The sequence below is a fragment of the Pseudophryne corroboree genome, chromosome 3 (genome assembly GCF_028390025.1).
Source record: "Pseudophryne corroboree isolate aPseCor3 chromosome 3, aPseCor3.hap2, whole genome shotgun sequence".
NCBI classification, from domain to species: domain Eukaryota; kingdom Metazoa; phylum Chordata; class Amphibia; order Anura; family Myobatrachidae; genus Pseudophryne; species Pseudophryne corroboree.
The window spans coordinates 280,443,230-280,465,309 of record NC_086446.1 but is presented as its reverse complement, the minus strand read 5'-3'; the positions used below and the strand labels follow the sequence as shown (position 1 = coordinate 280,465,309).

Here is a 22,080-nt window from a genome sequence, read left to right as displayed (position 1 = left end):
GCATCCACTACGGACTACGAGAAATAGAATTATCGGTAAGTAAATTCTTATTTTCTCTAACGTCCTAAGTGGATGCTGGGGACTCCGTAAGGACCATGGGGATTATACCAAAGCTCCCAAACGGGCGGGAGAGTGCGGATGACTCTGCAGCACCAAATGAGAGAACTCCAGGTCCTCCTCAGCCAGGGTATCAATTTTGTAGAATTTTACAAACGTATTTGCTCCTGACCAAGTAGCTGCTCGGCAAAGTTGTAAAGCCGAGACCCCTCGGGCAGCCGCCCAAGATGAGCCCACCTTCCTTGTGGAGTGGGCATTTACAGATTTTTGGCTGTGGCAGGCCTGCCACAGAATGTGCAAGCTGAATTGTACTACAAATCCAACGAGCAATAGTCTGCTTAGAAGCAGGAGCACCCAGTTTGTTGGGTGCATACAGGATAAACAGCGAGTCAGATTTCCTGACTCCAGCCGTCCTGGAAACATATATTTTCAGGCCCTGACAACGTCTAGCAACTTGGAGTCCTCCAAGACCCTAGTAGCCGCAGGCACCACAATAGGTTGGTTCAGGTGAAACGCTGAAACCACCTTAGGGAGAAACTGAGGACGAGTCCTCAATTCCGCCCTGTCCGAATGGAAAATCAGATAAGGGCTTTTACAGGATAAAGCCGCCAATTCTGACACGCGCCTGGCCCAGGCCAGGGCCAACAGCATGACCACTTTCCATGTGAGATATTTTAACTCCACAGATTTAAGTGGTTCAAACCAATGTGACTTTTGGAACCCAAAAACTACATTGAGATCCCAAGTGCCACTGGAGGCACAAAAGGAGGCTGTATATGCAGTACCCCTTTTACAAACGTCTGAACTTCAGGGACTGAAGCTAGTTCTTTTTGGAAGAAAATCGACAGGGCCGAAATTTGAACCTTAATGGACCCCAATTTGAGGCCCATAGACAATCCTGTTTGCAGGAAATGTAGGAATCGACCCAGTTGAAATTCCTCCGTGGGGGCCTTCCTGGCCTCACACCACGCAACATATTTCCTCCAAATGCGGTGATAATGTTGTGCAGTCACCTCCTTCCTGGCCTTTACCAGTGTAGGAATGACCTCTTCCGGAATGCCTTTTTCCTTTAGAATTCGGCGTTCAACCGCCATGCCGTCAAACGCAGCCGCGGTAAGTCTTGGAATAGACACGGTCCCTGCTGAAGCAGGTCCCGTCTTAGAGGTAGAGGCCACGGATCCTCCGTGAGCATCTCTTGAAGTTCCGGGTACCAAGTTCTTCTTGGCCAATCCGGAGCCACTAGTATCGTTCTTACTCCCTTTTGCCGTATAATTCTCAGTACTTTTGGTATGAGAGGCAGAGGAGGGAACACATACACTGACTGGAACACCCACGGTGTTACCAGAGCGTCCACAGCTATTGCCTGAGGATCTCTTGACCTGGCGCAATACCTGTCCAGTTTTTTGTTGAGGCGGGACGCCATCATATCCACCATTGGTTTTTCCCAACGGTTCACAATCATGTGGAAGACTTCTGGATGAAGTCCCCACTCTCCCGGGTGTAGATCGTGTCTGCTGAGGAAGTCTGCTTCCCAGTTGTCCACTCCCGGAATGAATACTGCTGACAGTGCTATCACATGATCTTCCGCCCAGCGAAGAATCCTTGCAGCTTCTGCCATTGCTGTCCTGCTTCTTGTGCCGCCCTGTCTGTTTACGTGGGCGACTGCCGTGATGTTGTCCGACTGGATCAACACCGGCTGACCCTGAAGCAGGGGTTTTGCCAGACTTAGAGCATTGTAAATCGCTCTTAGCTCCAGTATATTTATGTGAAGAGACATCTCCAGGCTTGACCATACTCCCTGGAAGTTTCTTCCTTGTGTGACCGCTCCCCAGCCTCTCAGACTGGCATCCGTGGTCACCAGGACCCAGTCCTGTATGCCGAATCTGCGGCCCTCTAACAGATGAGCACTCTGCAACCACCACAGAAGAGACACCCTTGTCCGTGGCGATAAGGTTATCCGCTGATGCATCTGCAGATGCGATCCGGACCATTTGTCCAGCAGATCCCACTGAAAAGTTCGTGCGTGGAATCTGCCGAATGGAATCGCTTCGTAAGAAGCCACCATCTTTCCCAGGACTCTTGTGCATTGATGCACAGACACTGTCCCTGGTTTTAGGAGGTTCCTGGCAAGTTCGGATAACTCCCTGGCTTTCTCCTCCGGAAGAAACACCTTTTTCTGAACCGTGTCCAGAATCATTCCCAGGAACAGCAGACGTGTCGTCGGGGTCAACTGAGATTTTGGAAAATTCAGAATCCACCCGTGTTGTTGCAGCACTAGTTGGGTTAGTGCTACTCCGTCTTCCAGCTGTTCTCTGGATCTTGCCCTTATCAGGAGATCGTCCAAGTAAGGGATAATTAATACGCCTCTTCTTCGTAGAAGGATCATCATTTCGGCCATTACCTTGGTAAAGATCCGAGGTGCCGTGGACAATCCAAACGGCAGCGTCTGAAACTGATAATGACAGTTTTGCACCACGAACCTGAGGTACCCTTGATGTAAAGGGCAAATTGGGACATGCAGGTAAGCGTCCTTTATGTCCAGGGACACCATAAAGTCCCCTTCTTCCAGATTCGCTATCACTGCTCTGAGTGACTCCATCTTGAACTTGAATTTTTGTATGTACAGGTTCAAAGATTTGAGATTTAGAATAGGTCTTACCGAGCCGTCCGGCTTCGGTACCACAAATAGCGTGGAGTAATACCCCTTTCCCTGTTGTAGGAGGGGTACCTTGACTATCACCTGCTGAGCAAACAGCTTGTGAATGGCTTCCAATACCGTCGCCCTGTCCGAGGGAGACGTTGGCAAAGCAGACTTTAGGAACCGGCGAGGGGGAGACTTCTCGAATTCCAACCTGTAACCCTGAGATACTACCTGTAGAATCCAGGGGTCCACCTGTGAGCAAGCCCACTGTGCGCTGAAATTCTTGAGTCGACCCCCCACCGTTCCTGAGTCCGCTTGTAAGGCCCCAGCGTCATGCTGGGGGCTTTGCAGAACCCTGGGAGGGCTTCTGTTCCTGGGCAGGGGCTGCTTGCTGCCCTCTCTTACCCCTTCCTCTGCCCCGAGGCAGATATGACTGTCCTTTTGTCCGCTTGTTCTTATAGGAACGAAAGGACTGCGGCTGAAAAGACGGTGTCTTTTTCTGTTGGGAGGGGGTCTGAGGTAAAAAAGTGGATTTTCCGGCAGTTGCCGTGGCCACCAGATCCGATAGACCGACGCCAAATAATTCCTCCCCTTTATACGGCAATACTTCCATATGTCGTTTGGAATCCGCATCACCTGACCACTGTCGCGTCCATAAACTCCTTCTGGCAGATATGGACATCGCATTTACTCTCGATGCCAGAGTGCAAATATCTCTCTGCGCATCTCGCATATAAAGGAAAGCATCCTTTAATTGCTCTATAGTCAATAAAATACTGTCCCTATCCAGGGTATCAATATTTTCAGTCAGGGAATCCAACCAGACGACCCCAGCACTGCACATCCAGGCTGAGGCGATGGCTGGTCGCAGTATAACACCAGTATGAGTGTATATACTTTTCTGGGTAGTTTCCAGCCTCCTATCAGCTGGATCCTTGAGGGCGGCCGTATCAGGAGACGGTAACGCCACTTGTTTCGATAAGCGTGTGAGCGCCTTATCCACCCTAGGGGGTGTTTCCCAGCGCGCCCTAACCTCTGGCGGGAAAGGGTATAATGCTAATAACTTTTTTGAAATTAGCATTTTTCTATCTGGGTTAACCCACGCTTCATCACATACATCATTTAATTCCTCTGATTCAGGAAAAACTACAGGTAGTTTTTTCACCCCCCACATAATACCCCTTTTTGTGGTACTTGTAGTATCAGAGATATGCAAAGCCTCCTTCATTGCCGTGATCATATAACGTGTGGCCCTACTTGAAAATACGTTTGTTTCATCACCGTCGACACTAGATTCAGTGTCTGTGTCTGTGTCGACCGACTGAGGTAAAGGGCACTTTACAGCCCCTGACGGTGTCTGAGACGCCTGGGCAGGTACTAACTGGTTTGCCGGCCGTCTCATGTCGTCAACTGATTTTTGTAATGTGCTGACATTATCACGTAATTCCATAAACAAAGCCATCCATTCCGGTGTCGACTCCCTGGGGGGTGACATCACCATTATCGGCAATTGCTCTGCCTCCACGCCAACATCGTCCTCATACATGTCGACACACACGTACCGACACACAGCAGACACACAGGGAATGCTCTTATCGAAGACAGGACCCCACTAGCCCTTTGGGGAGACAGAGGGAGAGTTTGCCAGCACACACCCAAGCGCTATAATATATATATGGGAACAACCCTATATAAGTGTTGTTCCTTATAGCCGCTTAAATATATAAAAATATCGCCAAAATATGCCCCCCCTCTCTGTTTTACCCTGTTTCTGTAGTGCAGTGCAGGGGAGAGTCCTGGGAGCCTTCCTCACAGCGGAGCTGAGCAGGAAAATGGCGCTGTGTGCTGAGGAGAATAAGCCCCGCCCCCTATTCCGGCGGGCTTTTCTCCCGGAGTTTTAGACATTTGGCATGGGTTAAATACATACATATAGCCTTAATGGCTATATGTGATGTATTCTTTTGCCATAAAAGGTATTATATATTGCTGCCCAGGGCGCCCCCAGCAGCGCCCTGCACCCTCCGTGACCGTCTGGTGTGAAGTGTGTGACAACAATGGCGCACAGCTGCAGTGCTGTGCGCTACCTTCATGAAGACTGAAGAGCCTTCTGCCGCCTGTTTCCGGACCTTCAATCTTCAGCATCTGTAAGGGGGGTCGGCGGCGCGGCTCCGGGACGAACCCCAGGGTGAGACCTGTGTTCCGACTCCCTCTGGAGCTAATGGTGTCCAGTAGCCTAAGAATCCAATCCATCCTGCACGCAGGTGAGTTGAAATTCTCTCCCCTAAGTCCCTCGATGCAGTGAGCCTGTTGCCAGCAGGACTCACTGAAAATAAAAAACCTAAAAAACTTTTTCTAAGCAGCTCTTTAGGAGAGCCACCTAGATTGCACCCTGCTCGGACGGGCACAAAAACCTAACTGAGGCTTGGAGGAGGGTCATAGGGGGAGGAGCCAGTACACACCATGTGATCCTAAAAGCTTACTTTTTGTGCCCTGTCTCCTGCGGAGCCGCTATTCCCCATGGTCCTGACGGAGTCCCCAGCATCCACTTAGGACGTTAGAGAAATATAGTAGTCAGCTATTGTGTGGGCTAAACTAAGATTTATGAGAATACAACTTATCAAATCACTACCAACTAGTGCCATTTACTGAGGCACCTAGTGCTGCACTGATGTCACTGCTTCCTAGTGCACGCAAAGGCTGCATTCTCTATTTTTGGTTCAGTACACAAAATGGCTGCTTCTACAGTAGAAGTTATACTTGCACTTAAGGGTGGATAATTGAAAAAAACCCACAGTACAGGGTTTTACAATTCACGAGACGCAGTGATTTCTATAGAACTCACCCATCTTTTTTCACGCACCCCCAGAGTAAGTCTGATTTTTTTTTAATCTTTATTTTTAGCAAAAGTCACCAGGACTTGCTGTGGCACCTCCCACATCCCTGACAGGCTACATCATTGTGGCCGATTGTTGTCGGTGGCTCCAGTGACCACGGACAGTACTCCTGCATACTTTCCTGAGAAGTGTCTCACTCCCCAGGAGGCTGCACTTGGTCTCCCATATCCTCAACCTGATTACTGCTCACCTGACTCTAGTTCAGAGGACGTTGGGGTGACTCTTTCATTCGATCTGCTGCCATCCCTTTGGGCTGGTGATTGGTGTTGGCTATCCAGACGTCTCCTCCAGCTAGGGTCTCTTGACTATGGATGGGACTATGGATGGAGTCACAGCTTCTGTCCAGCTAGTGTTCTCCCAGATAAGGATTTGCCCCACGGATCCCTCTACCTTCGCCATTCCTGGGCTGCGATTTCCACAGGCAATAGCTTTCGTCCTTTTGGTTGTGGTACCTGGCTGCGTGAGTGCCTGCTACTGCTGGAGTTCGCTGATCAATACTGTGGCTCGGGCCCCCTTTGAGTGCTGATCTTGAGGATGTTCCCTTTTTGTTGATGGTGAGTGAGCTCAGTGCTCCCTTTTCTCATCATCTTTACTGTGTAAGACGGTTTTCCCCTCTCGTCTGCTTCATCCTCATATCTATTGGAACCATTCAATGCTTTGTGGACTCCCCTAACCTCGTTAACCCTATTCAGTACTGTCCAAATGTTCTTCTACACAAGACATCTGGAGAATCAGATTCCTCAACTGTCATCTACAACATCCAAATATGCCAGGTGGAATCCCTTCATTCAGTTGTGTAAAGACTAAAGGCAGGAACTGGATGGCAGAAAGAATAAAGGAGAGTGGGAACTGGACTAGACCATTTAAAGCGGAATGTGAACATGTGGGACTGTCAATAGACCTACAAGCAACTCCCATGAACTCCAAACTACCATTATTCTGCTTGAGATGCCCAATGTAGGTGGTAAGGCATATGAATGCCACATTCAGCATGTGAGGATTTCCACTGACTTTCTACTGTAGTTCCTCTGCTCTCCTTAGAATAGCAGTGGAGCGGTACTTACAACAGTCCTATTGTGGTGACCACAGTTATTGACATCTTAATAGCAGCTGAAGAAGACTCCACATCTGGCAGGACTCATTAACAGTAAATAGTGCTTCTAGAAGGGGTATAGCGGCAAGAATGAGTGCGTGAGGCCATCTTAAATAAATAGTTGATGGTAATTACCTTGAGGGTTCAGATATCCACATTGGACCTCATTCAGAAAGTTTTGCAGATTCTACTTATTAGCAGAATCTGCAATCCTTGCTATCGCATGCTGGGGCCTCCCATCTCAGGGCAAGGCCACCCCAGCATGCTATCCACTGCGATCACACTGTAATTGCGATTGCGCTGCAATTACAGCATGGTCGCAAAAACTGTGGATGCCTCCTGCCGGCGCAGGCTGGCTGCAACAGCAGGAGTCCTGTTGCCATTTTTTCAGTCAGAGAGGCTGCATGTGACGACACACAGCTTCCCCGAAAATGCAGCAGACACGCCCATTTCCCTGGCGCCGCCCCAAAAATGCTCGGTCACCGCCCCCAGAACGCCTCTGCCTGCCAGTCAGGCAGAGGCGTTCGCAGTTAATGCGGGTTGACCACATTAACGGCAGGCACATGCACAAGACAAGACCTGCGCGTGGGGGTGGTCCATCGCTGAAATTGCGGTCACATGGCGATCGTGGTGTGACCTGAATCAGCCCCATTGTTAGTACTACTAGCCATTAAGTTGGTCCAGAGGATCTTTACTTGACTGCTTTTATGCCTAGTGCTTTAGGCTTTGATGGGATAACCTATTCAGCTGCTAAAAGATTTCTGTTACCCATTACATGTGACAGAAAGTTTAAGGATGTTCATGATCTTAGTATTTCAGAGCCACATTTCATTTATCACAGATAATGTGGCTTTTAAGCAATATTCATTGATGAAGCTCAGAAAAGTTGGACAACAAGGTAAAATCTCATGACTTTTGGAAGTCTTTCTACAAAGGACATCAGTGATTAGAATTCTAACTTTATTGATGTACAGTAGTAAAAAAAGGGAAGAAAGGGCACCCGTCAGCATTATCAATAGGATTGCATCCTTTATAAGGCAAGCTTATACACAGAGAGCAGTATCAGGCTCAACAAAAAGGGCACACTCACATAGACATGGTGTATAGCATACCCATTGTTTTTGGGAGTTTTTAACAAATCTGTTTATTACGATTTTTTCAGCTATAGCATAGTCTGTGGATCATTCATGCTCAATGCCATGGGCCGGTCCAGGAAAGAGACATTATGGTAAATGGTTTCAGAAGTGTTTAGTAGTTTTTTCTTCTGCTGGCATCTGCTACATAACGGCAGTGCCATTCTATGCGAATGAGATGGAGGAGACTGTGTCAGCATCGCACTAGTGTCTTTAAGGAAAGGAATAATAAAGCAAATACAACAATTTACTGTGTGTTTATTTTTTTTAATATAGCAGCAATATAAACAAATCCTTTGATGTATGAAACACGCTAATGTAGTTTAAAGACAGTTGTACCACATATATAACCTGTAGGAAGCGAGGTACTGTAATACCCCTTTCAGACGTAGCCTTTTCTACCCAGGATATTGCCGGGGCTTGAGGCTCGACCCAGTTCTCGGCTATGCCTGACCAGAACCATTCCAGGTCCGCGACCATGCTTGGTACCAGGGTTATTGCCAGGACCAACCCAGGTAGCCTGCGATCTGAAAGGCATGATACGGATCATGTCTAAAAGAAGTTGATTGGCAGGCACAGTAGCACTTGGAGATGACATCATCCCCAAGCGCCCACTGTTAGACGGAAGACCTGGGTCACTGGAAGACCAGGGTTTGGTGTGAACGAAGACGACCCAGGAATAACCCGGGTCCATCATCCAGGTGTGAGAGGGGGTAAGTACTGAAAACCTGGCTTCAACCCATGTTCAGGGTCCCAGGTTTATGTCTGAAAGGGGTATTACTCTGCATCTAGGGGAACCCCTGCCAAACGGTCATATTTCAGGATAAACAAGAGTATTGGAACCTCATGCAGTGGACAATGCTGTCTCTTTTAGGACCGTTGTACTGAAAACAATGAACTATACCGCTGCCAGGGAAGCTGCAACTTGTCTCTGACACCAGGCATACTCCAAAAAGCATGTTTACATTTTTGGCAATTTTTTTTTTTTTTGTAAAACTGTAATTAAGGTCATGCACCCTGCATTATCTTCTTTTTGTCTGATCATATCTCTGCAGTAAGCTTTCTGTAGCCAAACATAGAGAAATGCTCATCTTTAAACAAAAATACCCCAGGTCGACATGAAAATTATTTATTGCATTTGCAGAAGGGTAATTATTTTCTGAAAAGAGGTTCTACTAGTTAAGGAAGGGGTTTAGGGTCCACATGATACATTTGGTCTTCAGTTGTTGCGATGAGATGTTCCTAGCTATTGGCTATTTTTTCACAAACAGGTGGCTAAAGGAGGGAGGGAGCTGACTGCTCGGTGCACCAATGACACGAAAAGTATTTAAATTGCAACTTTATCTGGATATGTTGCATATATAACTGTGACTGTAATTACAAGCTTTATTTTATTTATTTTTTCTTTCTTTTTAATATGACAACGTATATTTTGGGTTTATGTGTGCTTTAAAACAAACAAACAATCTTAAACCATGTCACACAGTCAAATAAATATGATCGCTCTATACGAAATCGTCCAGACATTCTAGAGTGCACTCACTCAGATGAACTACTGGATTACAACTGCATCTGATCTGGCTGAATTAACTGAGCAGTCTACATTGAAATCCAGCTGTAGAAACATCTGCTTATGACCCCTGATGGGCGGCCATGAAAAGCAGCATTCTGATGGCAAAATGAAATATTCATCCTGATATATGGACTCCAGAAATTTGTCTCTTCTGGTAAATCAAACTGAACGGTTAGGAGAAGGGCAGAGCTTTACTGGTTCTCCTGCCATTTAGTGGTGAATCTTGGCAACATGCACAGCTACGCACTGTCATTAGTTTGGAGATTGGAGATTTATAATGCACTTCTGACTGACACAACTGTATATAGCTGTGATAAAAACATGGCTGCCAAGTTTCTCTCTCGTCTGTTATCACTAATAAATACAAATCAGAACTACTGCAATAAACGCAAAGCATGGTCTCTGTCCTGCTACAATAACTCCGGTGGGAGGCAGTGATTAACACAGAGCAGTTTTCATTTATAGTGTACTTGTGTTTTACAGACCAGCAACATCCTGCTGCAACACGTCACCTGCTTCTTAAATTTACCGGAAAAAAAAAGTATAACAAAAAATGTGAGCAAACTGCACAAAAAATGATAATCACATCCCTGTTCATGGGTGGGAAAATCGAAGGAATGAGCAGGCGCTTCTCTTGGCATCTTGTCATGCAGTTTATAGGGCATGGAGCTTTCTCACACAGCTGGGGCCATTAACAAAACTGCAAATGAAGAGAACACGAGAAAATTACTGTTATATTAACTTACTTTGTGCTTCAGCGATGTCACTGGTCCCTAGTGCATTGTCCAGCTGCACTGTAATGACTTGTGGTTCAATTTACAAAATGTATTCCTCTGTGTGAAGGCTGATTTGTATTTTGTTACTTTTATTTGTATTTAGAACCACCAACAAACACCATCTTTGTCTGCACCCATCTACCTAATGACAATGGGGGCGAGATAAGCTCGACAGTCGAACAGTAATAAGATGGCTTCTGGCACTAAGGGGCATATGTATCAAAGCTGGCAGAGAGAAATTACCAAGTAATCCGCTCTTAACTGCCATGTTACAGGCTGTTTGAAAAATAACAGAAGCTGATTGGTCGGTCCTCGCTCTCTCCAAGGTTTGATACATGTCCCTATGTTTGTGTAGAGGCTTAGGACACACTACCCTTAACAATACAACTGTGCAAGCATCAATGATGTGCTGTGACCTATAGTAATCAACCAGATATCTGCTTTAATTGACCTACTATGATCATACTAATGAAAGTAGATGTCCTACTGGTTTCTGCTTACACTATTTTCTGTAAAAAAAAAAAAGTCCCATTGTCAGTTAATACAAATCTTAATTTAAACACACCAATGTAATTTTATAAGACGGGAAATCCACTTAAAGGCATTAAAAATATACGTTATGGTATGAACTTACCGTTGATAACGTGATTTCTCTTATGTCTACAGGTATCCACAGGATAACATTGGGATATTGTCGAGCGACAGCGAAAATGGCACAAACACGGTCACGAGCTTTCTGGCCTCCCAGGATGCATTGGGGCCTCCACTATATAGTCCCGCCCACTGACTCAGTCAGATCAGTTCTTTCCACAGCGATTTTAGGCAGGAACATTAGGTAGAGACCTGTACAGGCGATAAGAACACACATGCACACCCTTCCATACAAGAAGGAAGAGGTTTAGCGATTGTCTAGATCCTCAAATCAGATGCGCCAGGGTGGGATCCCTGTGGACATAAGAGAAATCACGTTATCAACGGTAAGTTCTTACCATAACGTATATTTCTCTGGCTGGGTCCACAGGATTATTCACAGGATAACATTGGGATTCCCAAAGCCATTTTAGTGGTGGGGACGCTCCTGATTGCGTCATGAGAGGCAAAAGTATCCAAGGCATAATGTCTAATGAATGTGTTTATGGAAGACCATGTGGCTGCCCTACATATCTGTTCTGCTGAAGCACCCTGTTGTGCTGCCCAAGAAGGACCTACCTTACGTGTAGAGTGTGCAGAGACATTAGCCGGAATAGGGAGATCTGCATGAGAATAAGCTTCTGATATTACCATTCTTTTACTAGCAGGCCATCCTCTTCTATGGAATCCATATAGGATGAAGAGAGAATCCGTTTTCCTGATGGCACTAGTACGATCTATGTAGATTCTCAAAGCCCGGACCACGTCCAGCGACGCTTCTCCCGCAGATAGTCCCGATATCTGAAAAGCTGGGACTACAATTTCTTCATTCAGGTGAAACTTTGATACCACCTTTGGAAGATAACTAGATCTCGTTCTGAGAACTGCTCTGTCTGGAAAAAAACTTAGGAAAGGAGACTTACATGATAATGCTCCTAAATCTGACACTTTTCTGGCTGACGCCATTGTCAGTAAAAAAAGAACTTTAACCGTTAACCACTTAAGATCTGCTCTCTCAAGTGGTTCAAACAGAGGACCCTGGAGAAATGTAAGAACTAAATTCAAATCCCAGGGAGCTGCAGGAGGAACAAATGGAGATTGAATATGTACTACTCCTTGGAAAAACGTACGTACATCCTGTAGGTCAGCAATCTTCTGCTGAAACCATACAGTCAACGCTGAGACTTGCACCCTCAAGGAAGCAACTTTCAACCCTTTATCCAATCCTGCCTGAAGGAAATCAAAAATCCTAGCTACTTTAAAAGATCTCGGATTGTAATTTTTTCCAGTACACCAGTGAATATAGGCTTGCCATATTCTATGATACACACGAGCCGAAGAAGGCTTTCTTGCTCTAAGCATGGTTTGGATTACTTGTTACGAAAATCCTTTAGCCTCTAAGATAGAGGTTTCAACAGCCACGCCGTCAAAGGTAGGCGATCCAGATGACTGTGATAACAAGGACCCTGCATTAACAGATCTGGACGTTGAGGGAGCAGTACCGGTGCTTCCATGGACATTCTCAACAGATCTGTGTACCAATGCCTTCTTGGCCAAGCTGGAGCTATTAGAATGATTGCTCCTTTTGCCTGTTTTATCTTTCTCACTACTCTGGGTAACAGAGATATTGGAGGGAACAGATATGCCAGCTGAAACCTCCATTCTACTGAAAGTGCGTCTACCAGGACCGCTCCTGGGTCCCTTGTTCTTGATCCGTACCTCGGAACTTTGTTGTTTAGACGAGACGCCATAAGGTCTATCTCCGGTAGACCCCATCTGTTCACCAGTGTCTGAAACACTTCTGGGTGTAGTGCAAATTCGGTTTCCTGAATGGTGTGCCGACTGAGAAAATCCGCTTCCCAATTAAGTACACCCGGGACAAATACTGCTGACAATGCCGGGAGATGGAGTTCCGCCCATTTTAGAATGGGAGTTACTTTCTCCATCAGACTCTTGCTGTGAGTTCCTCCTTGATGATTGAGGTATGCTACTGCCGTCGCATTGTTTGAGCGGATCTGGACTGGTCTTCCTTGTAGATTGTCCTTTGCCTGAACTAGAGCCAAGTAAACAGCCCTTATCTCCAACAGATTTATCGGCAGGCGACTTTCCCTTGCGGTCCATTTTCCTTGGAACCATAGGCTTCAGAGTACTGCCCCCCAGCCTTGCCTCTGTTGTCAGGACTTGCCACTCTTTTATCCAAAAGGGTCTCCCCTTGTTTAAATGGTCTGTCTGTAGCCACCACGCTAGAGACCTTTTTACATTTACTGGAATCTTTATCATCTGCTTCTTTATCGTTTGATGATTTCCGTTCCATTTGGTCAAAATGAGATGCTGCAATGGTCTGGAGTGGAATTGCGCATATTCCACCATGTCGAAGGTTGATACCATCAGACCCAACAGTCGCATTGCTGCATGGACTGACATTGTCTGGGCTTGCAACGCTTCCTGAGCCATGACCTGCACCTTGACTATCTTTTTCTCTGGTAAGAGAACGCTCTGTCGGTCTGAATCCAATATGGCCCCCAAATGAACCATCCGCTGTGACGGATTCAGGGACGACTTCTCCCAATTTATGAGCCACCCGTGTCTCTGTAAACAAACTATCGTCTGTTGGAGATTGCTCAACAGTAAATCTTGCGACTGTGCTAAGATTAACAGGTCGTCGAGGTATGGGAATATTCTTATCCCCTGCTTGCGCAGACAAGCTGCCATAACCACCATGATCTTGGTAAACACCCTGGGTGCTGTAGCTAGCCCGAAAGGCAGAGCTTGGAACTGGAAATGTTCCTGGAGGATGGCAAACCTGAGGTAACACTGATGTGACAGTGCTATAGACACATGTAGGTACGCATCCCGTACATCCAGAGATACCATGTAGTCTCCCGGTTCCATAGCCAACATTATGGAGTGTAACGTCTCCATGTGGAACTTCGGGATCCATATGTATCTGTTCAACATTTTCAGATTTAGAATTGGTCGATATGACCCATTTGGTTTCTGGATTAAAAATAGATTGGAGTAATACCCCTGTCCCTTTTGTGATGGAGGTACCGGGACAATCACACCTGACTGCAGTAATTTGTGGACTGCTTCTTGCAGGGCATTGGCCTTCGACTGTATACGAGACAGGCTGGTGCAAAAAAATCTTTGAGGAGGCTGCCTCCTGAATGGGAACCCATATCCCTGAGATACTACCTTCTGCACCCAGGCATCTGCTGTTGACTGTTGCCATATGTGTGCAAATTGAAGGCGTCGGCCCCCAACCCTGGAATCCTCCAGGCGGAGGCCCGTCTCTTCAGGCTGAGGGTTTCTGTTCAGGTTTGGAAGCTGGCTTTTTGCTAGCCCACTGCTTCCTCCCCCTGGATTTAAACTGGGGTTGTTTAGGCTCCTCTTTAGCTTTTGCTTTGCCAGCGAAATGAGCAAAATTTTAAACCCTTGGACTTAGGGTTATAGGTAGCCGGAAATCTGACCTTTTTCGATTCAGCCTCTGATTCTAGGATATCCGATAAAGGTTTTCCAAATAATATATTACCCACAAAAGGCAATGCTTCCAATTCTTTCATGGAACCGCATCTGCCTTCCAGGTCCGTAGCCAAACTGCTCTGCGAGCGACTACTGTCAAGGCTGAAGCTTTAGAAGCAACTGTACCTACATCAATTGCTGCTTCTTCCAAATACTGGGCAGATTGTCTTAAACGGCAAAAACGATCCTCTTGCTCCCCAGTAGGAGAAGGGATGCTGTTCTCTAGTTCCTCTATCCATTCGCCCATAGCCTTTGCTACCCAGGCCGAAGCCATAGCAGGTCTTACCACTGCTCCTACTAGAGAAAAAATATTTTTCAAAATGCTCTCTACCCTTCTGTCTGTGACATCATTCAAAGAGGTAGATGACAGTGGTAAAGCAGATTTATGCACGAGTCGCAGAACATGTGCATCTACTTTTGGAGGAACTTCTCTCTTCGAACAATCCCCAGCAGGAAATGGATAATAAGAATCCCATCTCTTAGGAATCTTATACTTTTTACTGGGCGCTGCCCAAGACTCATCCATCATTTCCGTCAACTCATCTGACGCTGGAAATTCAGCTTTCACTGATTTTGTTCGTTTAAAATAAGAATTTACTCACCGGTAATTCTATTTCTCGTAGTCCGTAGTGGATGCTGGGAACTCCGTAAGGACCATGGGGAATAGCGGGCTCCGAAGGAGGCTGGGCACTCTAGAAAGATTTCAGACTACCTGGTGTGCACTGGCTCCTCCCACTATGACCCTCCTCCAAGCCTCAGTTAGGATACTGTGCCCGGACGAGCGTACACAATAAGGAAGGATTTTGAATCCCGGGTAAGACTCATACCAGCCACACCAATCACACCGTACAACTCGTGATATGAAACCCAGTTAACAGTATGAAACAACTGAGCCTCTCAACAGATGGCTCAACAATAACCCGATTTAGTTAACAATAACTATGTACAAGTATTGCAGATAAACCGCACTTGGGATGGGCGCCCAGCATCCACTACGGACTACGAGAAATAGAATTACCGGTGAGTAAATTCATATTTTCTCTGACGTCCTAGTGGATGCTGGGAACTCCGTAAGGACCATGGGGATTATACCAAAGCTCCCAAACGGGCGGGAGAGTGCGGATGACTCTGCAACACCGAATGAGAGAACTCCAGGTCCTCCTCAGCCAGGGTATCAAATTTATAGAATTTTGCAAACGTGTTTGCCCCTGACCAAGTAGCAGCTCGGCAAAGTTGTAAAGCCGAGACCCCTCGGGCAGCCGCCCAAGATGAGCCCACCTTCCTTGTGGAATGGGCATTGACAGATTTTGGCTGTGGCAGGCCTGCCACAGAATGTGCAAGTTGAATTGTACTACAAATCCAACGAGCAATAGTCTGCTTAGAAGCAGGAGCACCCAGCTTGTTGGGTGCATATAGGATAAACAGCGAGTCAGATTTTCTGACTCCAGCCGTCCTGGAAACATATATTTTCAGGGCCCTGACCACGTCTAACAACTTGGAGTCCTCCAAGTCCCTAGTGGCCGCAGGCACCACAATAGGCTGGTTCAAATGAAACGCTGACACCACCTTAGGGAGAAACTGGGGACGAGTCCTCAATTCTGCCCTATCCATATGGAAAATCAGATAAGGGCTTTTATAAGACAAAGCCGCCAATTCTGATACTCGCCTGGCAGAAGCCAAGGCCAATAACATGACCACCTTCCACGTGAGATATTTCAGATCCACGGTTTTTAGTGGTTCAAACCAATGTGATTTTAAGAAACTCAACACCACGTTGAGATCCCAAGGTGCCACAGGAGGCACATATGGGGGCTGAATATGCAGCACTCCCTTTACAAATGTCTGAACTTCAGGTACTGAAGCTAGTTCTTTCTGAAAGAAAATCGATAGAGCCGAGATCTGTACCTTAATGGAACCCAGTTTTAGGCCCATATTAACTCCTGCTTGCAGGAAATGCAGAAATCGACCTAGTTGAAATTCCTCAGTTGGGGCCTTTTCGGCCTCACACCATGCAACATATTTCCGCCATATGCGGTGATAATGATTTGCTGTAACCTCTTTCCTGGCTTTAATAAGCGTAGGAATGACTTCCTCCGGAATGCCCTTTTCTTTCAGGATCCGGCGTTCAACCGCCATGCCGTCAAACGCAGCCGCGGTAAGTCTTGGAACAGACAGGGCCCCTGCTGTAGCAGGTCTTGTCTTAGCGGCAGAGGCCACGGGTCCTCTGAGATCATCTCTTGAAGTTCCGGGTACCATGTTCTTCTTGGCCAATCCAGAACCACGAGAATTGTGCTTACTCCTCGCTTTCTTATTATTCTCAATACCTTTGGTATGAGAGGCAGCGGAGTGAACACATAAGCTGACTGGTACACCCACGGTGTCACCAGAGCGTCCACAGCTATCGCTTGAGGGTCTCTTGACCTGGCGCAATACCTCTCTAGTTTTTTGTTTAGGCGGGACGCCATCATGTCCACCTGTGGACGACCCCACTGATGTACAATCATTTGGAAGACTTCTGGATGAAGTCCCCACTCTCCCGGGTGGAGGTCGTGTCTGCTGAGGAAGTCTGCTTCCCAGTTGTCCACTCCCGGAATGAACACTGCTGATAGTGCTAGTACATGATTTTCCGCCCATCGGAGAATTCTTGTGGCTTCTGTCATTGCCATCCTGCTTCTTGTGCCGCCCTGTCGATTCACATGGGCGACTGCCGTGATGTTGTCTGACTGGATCAGCACCGGCTGGTGTAGGAGCAGGGATTTTGCTTGACTTAGGGCATTGTAGATGGCCCTTAGTTCCAGAATATTTATGTGAAGGGAAGTCTCCTGACTTGTCCATAGTCCTTGGAAGTTTCTTCCCTTTGTGACTGCCCCCCAGCCTCGCAGGCTGGCATCCGTGGTCACCAGGACCCAGTCCTGAATGCCGAATCTGCGACCCTCCAGAAGATGAGCACTCTGCAGCCACCACAGAAGAGACACCCTGGTTCTTGCAGACAGGGTTATCAAGCGATGCATCTGAAGATGCGATCCGGACCACTTGTCCAACAGGTCCCACTGAAAGATTCTGGCATGGAACCTGCCGAATGGAATTGCTTCGTAAGAAGCTACCATCTTTCCCAAGACCCGCGTGCAGTGATGCACCGATACCTGTTTTGGTTTCAGGAGGTCTCTGACTAGAGAAGACAACTCCCTGGCTTTCTCCTCCGGGAGAAACACTTTTTTTTGGACTGTGTCCAGAATCATCCCCAGGAACAGTAGACGTGTCGTCGGGACCAGCTGTGACTTTGGGATATTCAGAATCCAGCCGTGCTGGTTCAGCACTTCCTGAGATAGTGCTACTCCCACCAACAACTGTTCTTTGGACCGTGCCTTTATTAGGAGATCGTCCAAGTACGGGATAATTAAAACTCCCTTTCTTCGAAGGAGTATCATCATTTCCGCCATAACCTTGGTAAATACCCTTGGTGCCGTGGAGAGTCCAAACGGCAGCGTCTGGAATTGGTAATGGCAATCCTGTACCACAAATCTGAGGTACTCCTGGTGAGGATGGTAAATGGGGACATGCAGGTAAGCATCCTTGATGTCCAGGGAAACCATGTAATCCCCCTCGTCCAGGCTTGCAATAACCGCCCTGAGCGATTCCATCTTGAACTTGAATTTTTTTTTTTAAATTGTTTATTTTAATTTTCAGGGTATAAACTTTACAGGTTACGAACATTACAGCAGCCTCCCCCCTTTCTTGGGGTGGGCTGTTCCGTCTAACATTACATTACCAATAGCAGAAATATAACCTTAAAATAAGGAACATGTGGTTCCCACAATGCAAAGATACAGCAAAGAGTTATGCCTCAGGGTAGACAGAGACTGTTCAAATGGGTGGGAACCGACATACAAGTTCGTGATTGTGACTATAGGAGGGTAGAGACTAAAGAGATAGAACATGAAAGGCGAGAAAAAGAGACAGGGGAGATGGGGAGGGAATAGAGTAGAAGGGGGAGAGGGGACGGGGTTAGAGAGATGCCGCTGGTACGCCCCCGTGTTGCGCTGATTACGCGCAGGGCGCTAGTACAAAATGGAAAGTGCTACTCGGGGAACACGGAAAGGACATGTTGAGGATATCCTCTGAGCTACTTGTCAGGTTAGGAGAGTACAGGGATCATAATAGGAGGGCCGTCGAGCTCCCGGGGGGTCGAACTCCATGTGCGGGAGCCTGTGAGTCAAACCATAGTTCCCATATTTGAAGAAACTGATAAGATCTGTTATGGAGGTATGCAGTGATTTTTTCCATGCTTGCGAAGTACCATACTTTGTTGATGATCTGTTGTATAGGGGGGGACTCCCTCTTTTTCCAATTTAGGGCAATTGCGCATCTAGCCGCGTTCAAGATCTGTGTCAGTAATTTACCGGAGTTCGGAGGTGCATTGGCAGTGGGAAGGCCTAGCAGGAAGGACCAAGGATCTTTGTATATCCGGGTCTGGAGCACTGTACTCAACAGGTGGGCGACTGAATCCCAGTATAGCTTGATTTTAGGGCACGTCCACCATATGTGGAGGAAAGAGCCATGTCCGCCGCATCCTCTCCAGCACAAAGGCTGAGAGGAGGGAAACATTTTGTGAAGTCTAGAGGGGACTAGATACCACCGATATAAGATTTTATATGCGTTTTCCTTAACTAGGGTTGAAATCGAGGATTTTGCGGCAGCCGCAAAGACATCTGACCAATCATAGTCATCCGGTATCGGGCCAAGGTCCTGTTCCCACTTGAGTATAAAATAAGAATTTACTTACCGATAATTCTATTTCTCGGAGTCCGTAGTGGATGCTGGGGTTCCTGAAAGGACCATGGGGAATAGCGGCTCCGCAGGAGACAGGGCACAAAAAGTAAAGCTTTTCCAGATCAGGTGGTGTGCACTGGCTCCTCCCCCTATGACCCTCCTCCAGACTCCAGTTAGGTACTGTGCCCGGACGAGCGTACACAATAAGGGAGGATTTTGAATCCCGGGTAAGACTCATACCAGCCACACCAATCACACCGTACAACTTGTGATCTAAACCCAGTTAACAGTATGATAACAAAAGGAGCCTCTGAAAGACGGCTTCCTACAACAATAACCCGATTTTTGTAACAATAACTATGTACAAGTATTGCAGAATAATCCGCACTTGGGATGGGCGCCCAGCATCCACTACGGACTCCGAGAAATAGAATTATCGGTAAGTAAATTCTTATTTTCTCTATCGTCCTAGTGGATGCTGGGGTTCCTGAAAGGACCATGGGGATTATACCAAAGCTCCCAAACGGGCGGGAGAGTGCGGATGACTCTGCAGCACCGAATGAGAGAACTCCAGGTCCTCTTTTGCCAGGGTATCAAATTTGTAAAATTTTACAAACGTGTTCTCCCCCGACCACGTAGCTGCTCGGCAGAGTTGTAATGCCGAGACCCCTCGGGCAGCCGCCCAAGATGAGCCCACCTTCCTTGTGGAATGGGCATTTACATATTTTTTGCTGTGGCAAGCCTGCCACAGAATGTGCAAGCTGAATTGTACTACAAATCCAACGAGCAATAGTCTGCTTAGAAGCAGGAGCACCCAGCTTGTTGGGTGCATACAGGATAAACAGCAAGTCAGATTTCCTGACTCCAGCCGACCTGGAAACTATATTTTCAGGGTCCTGACAACATCCAGCAACTTGGAGTCCTCCAAGTCCCTAGTAGCCGCAGGCACCACAATAAGCTGGTTCAGGTGAAACGCTGACACCACCTTAGGGAGAAACTGGGGACGAGTCCACAGCTTTGCTCTGTCCGAATGGACAATCAGATATGGCTTTGTGAGATAAAGCCGCCAATTCTGACACTCGCCTGGCCGAGGCCAGGACCAACAGCATGGTCCCTTTCCATGTGAGATATATCAAATCCACAGATTTGAGTTGTTTAAAACAATGTGATTTTAGGAATCCCAAACTACGTTGAGATCGCCCAGTGCCACTGGAGACATCAAAAAGGGGTTGTATATGCAGTACTCCCTTAACAACTTCTGGACTTCAGGAACTGAAGCCAATTTCTTTCTGGAAGAAAATCGACCGGTCGAAATTTGAACCTTAATGGACCCCAATTTGAGACCCATATACACTCCTGCTTGCAGGAAATGTAGGAATTAACCTAGTTGAAATTCTTCCGTGGAGCCTTCCTGGCCTCACACCATGGAACATATTTTCACCTAAGCGGTGATAATGTTGTGCGGTCACCTCCTTCCTGGCTCTGACCAGGGTAGGGATGACCTCTTCCGGAATGCCTTTTTCCCTTAGGATCCGGCGTTCACCCGCCCTGGCGTCAACGCAGCTGCGGTAAGTCATGGAACAGACATGATTCTTGCTGAATCAAGATCCTTTCTAGTATCTCTTGAAGTTCCGGGTACCAAGTTCTTCTTGGCCCAAACCGGAACCCCGAGTATAGTTCTTACTCCTCTCCTTCCTATCATTCTCCATACACTGGGTATGAAAGGCAGAGGAGGGAACACATACACCGACTGGTACACCCACGGTGTTACCAGAGCGTCCCAGCTATTGCCTGAGGGTCTCTAGACCTGGCGCTTCATGTGGGACGCCATCATAACCACCTTTGGTCTTTCCCAACGGTTTACAAACATGTGGAAACTTCCCGATGAAGTTCCCACTTTTCCGGGTGGAATTCATTTATGCTGAGGAAATCTTCCTAGTTGTCCACTCCCGGAATGAACACTGCTGACAGTGTTATCACATGATCTTTCGCCCAGCGAAGAATCCTTGCTGTCATTGCCCTCCTGCTTCTTGTGCCGCCCCGTCTGTTTACGTGGGCGACTGCCATGATGATGTCCTACTGGATCAGCACCGGTTGACTTTGAAGCAGAGGTCTTCCTAGGCTCAGAGCATCGTAAATTGCCCTTAGCTCCAGTATATTCATGTGGAGAGAAATCTCCAGACTTGACCACACTTCCTTGGAAATTTCTTCCTTGTGTGACTGTTCCCCAGCCTCTCAGGCTGGCATCCGTGGTCACCAGAACACAGTCCTGAATGCTGAATGTGCTGCCCTCTAGAAGATGAGCACTCTGCAGCCCCCACAGAAGAGACACCCTTGTCCTTGGAGACAGGGTTATCCGCTGATGCATCTGAAGATGCGATCCGGACCATTCGTCCAGCAAATCCCCCTGAAAAGTTTTTGCGTGAGATCTGCCGAATGGAATCGCTTCGTAAGAAGCCACCATTTTTCCCAGGACTCCTGTGCATTTATGCACTGATACTTGGCCTGGATTTAGGAGGTTTCTGACTAGGTCGGATAACTCCCTGGCTTTCCCCTCCAGGAGAAATACCTCTTTCTGGACTATGCCCAGAATCATTCCTAGGAACAGCAGACGTATCATCGGAAAACAGCTGCGATTTTTGGAATATTTGGAATCCACTCGTGCTGTCGTAGAACTACTTTAGATAGTTCTTTTCCGACCTCCAACTGTTCTCTGGAAACTTGTCCCTTTCAGGATATCGTCCAAGTAAGGGATAATTTAGATGCCTTTCTTCTTTTAAGAATCATCTTTTCGGCCATTACCTTGGTAAAGGCCCGGGGTGCCGTGGATAATTCAACGGCAGCGTCTGAAACTGATATTGACAGTTCTGTATCACGAACCAGAGGTACCCTTGTTGAGAAGGGCAAATTTGGACATGGAGGTAATCCTTGATGTCCAGGGACACCATATAGTCCCCTTTTTTCCGGTTCTCTATCACTGCTCTGAGTGAC

At 47.1% G+C, this 22,080-nt stretch overlaps 1 protein-coding gene across 2 annotated transcripts in view; it reads right to left on the bottom strand.

Annotated features, from left to right (window-relative positions):
- Positions 1 to 8,064: 8,064 nt before the first annotated feature.
- TCEA2 (transcription elongation factor A2) overlaps positions 8,065 to 22,080 on the bottom strand; it is a 132,853-nt gene continuing 118,837 nt past the window's right edge. For both annotated transcript variants that reach the window (XM_063959204.1, XM_063959205.1), the window contains exon 10: positions 8,065 to 10,091. In XM_063959204.1, the coding sequence (XP_063815274.1) occupies positions 10,083 to 10,091 (9 nt within the window). In that variant the 3' untranslated portion in view covers positions 8,065 to 10,082. The remainder of the gene's footprint in view (positions 10,092 to 22,080) is intronic.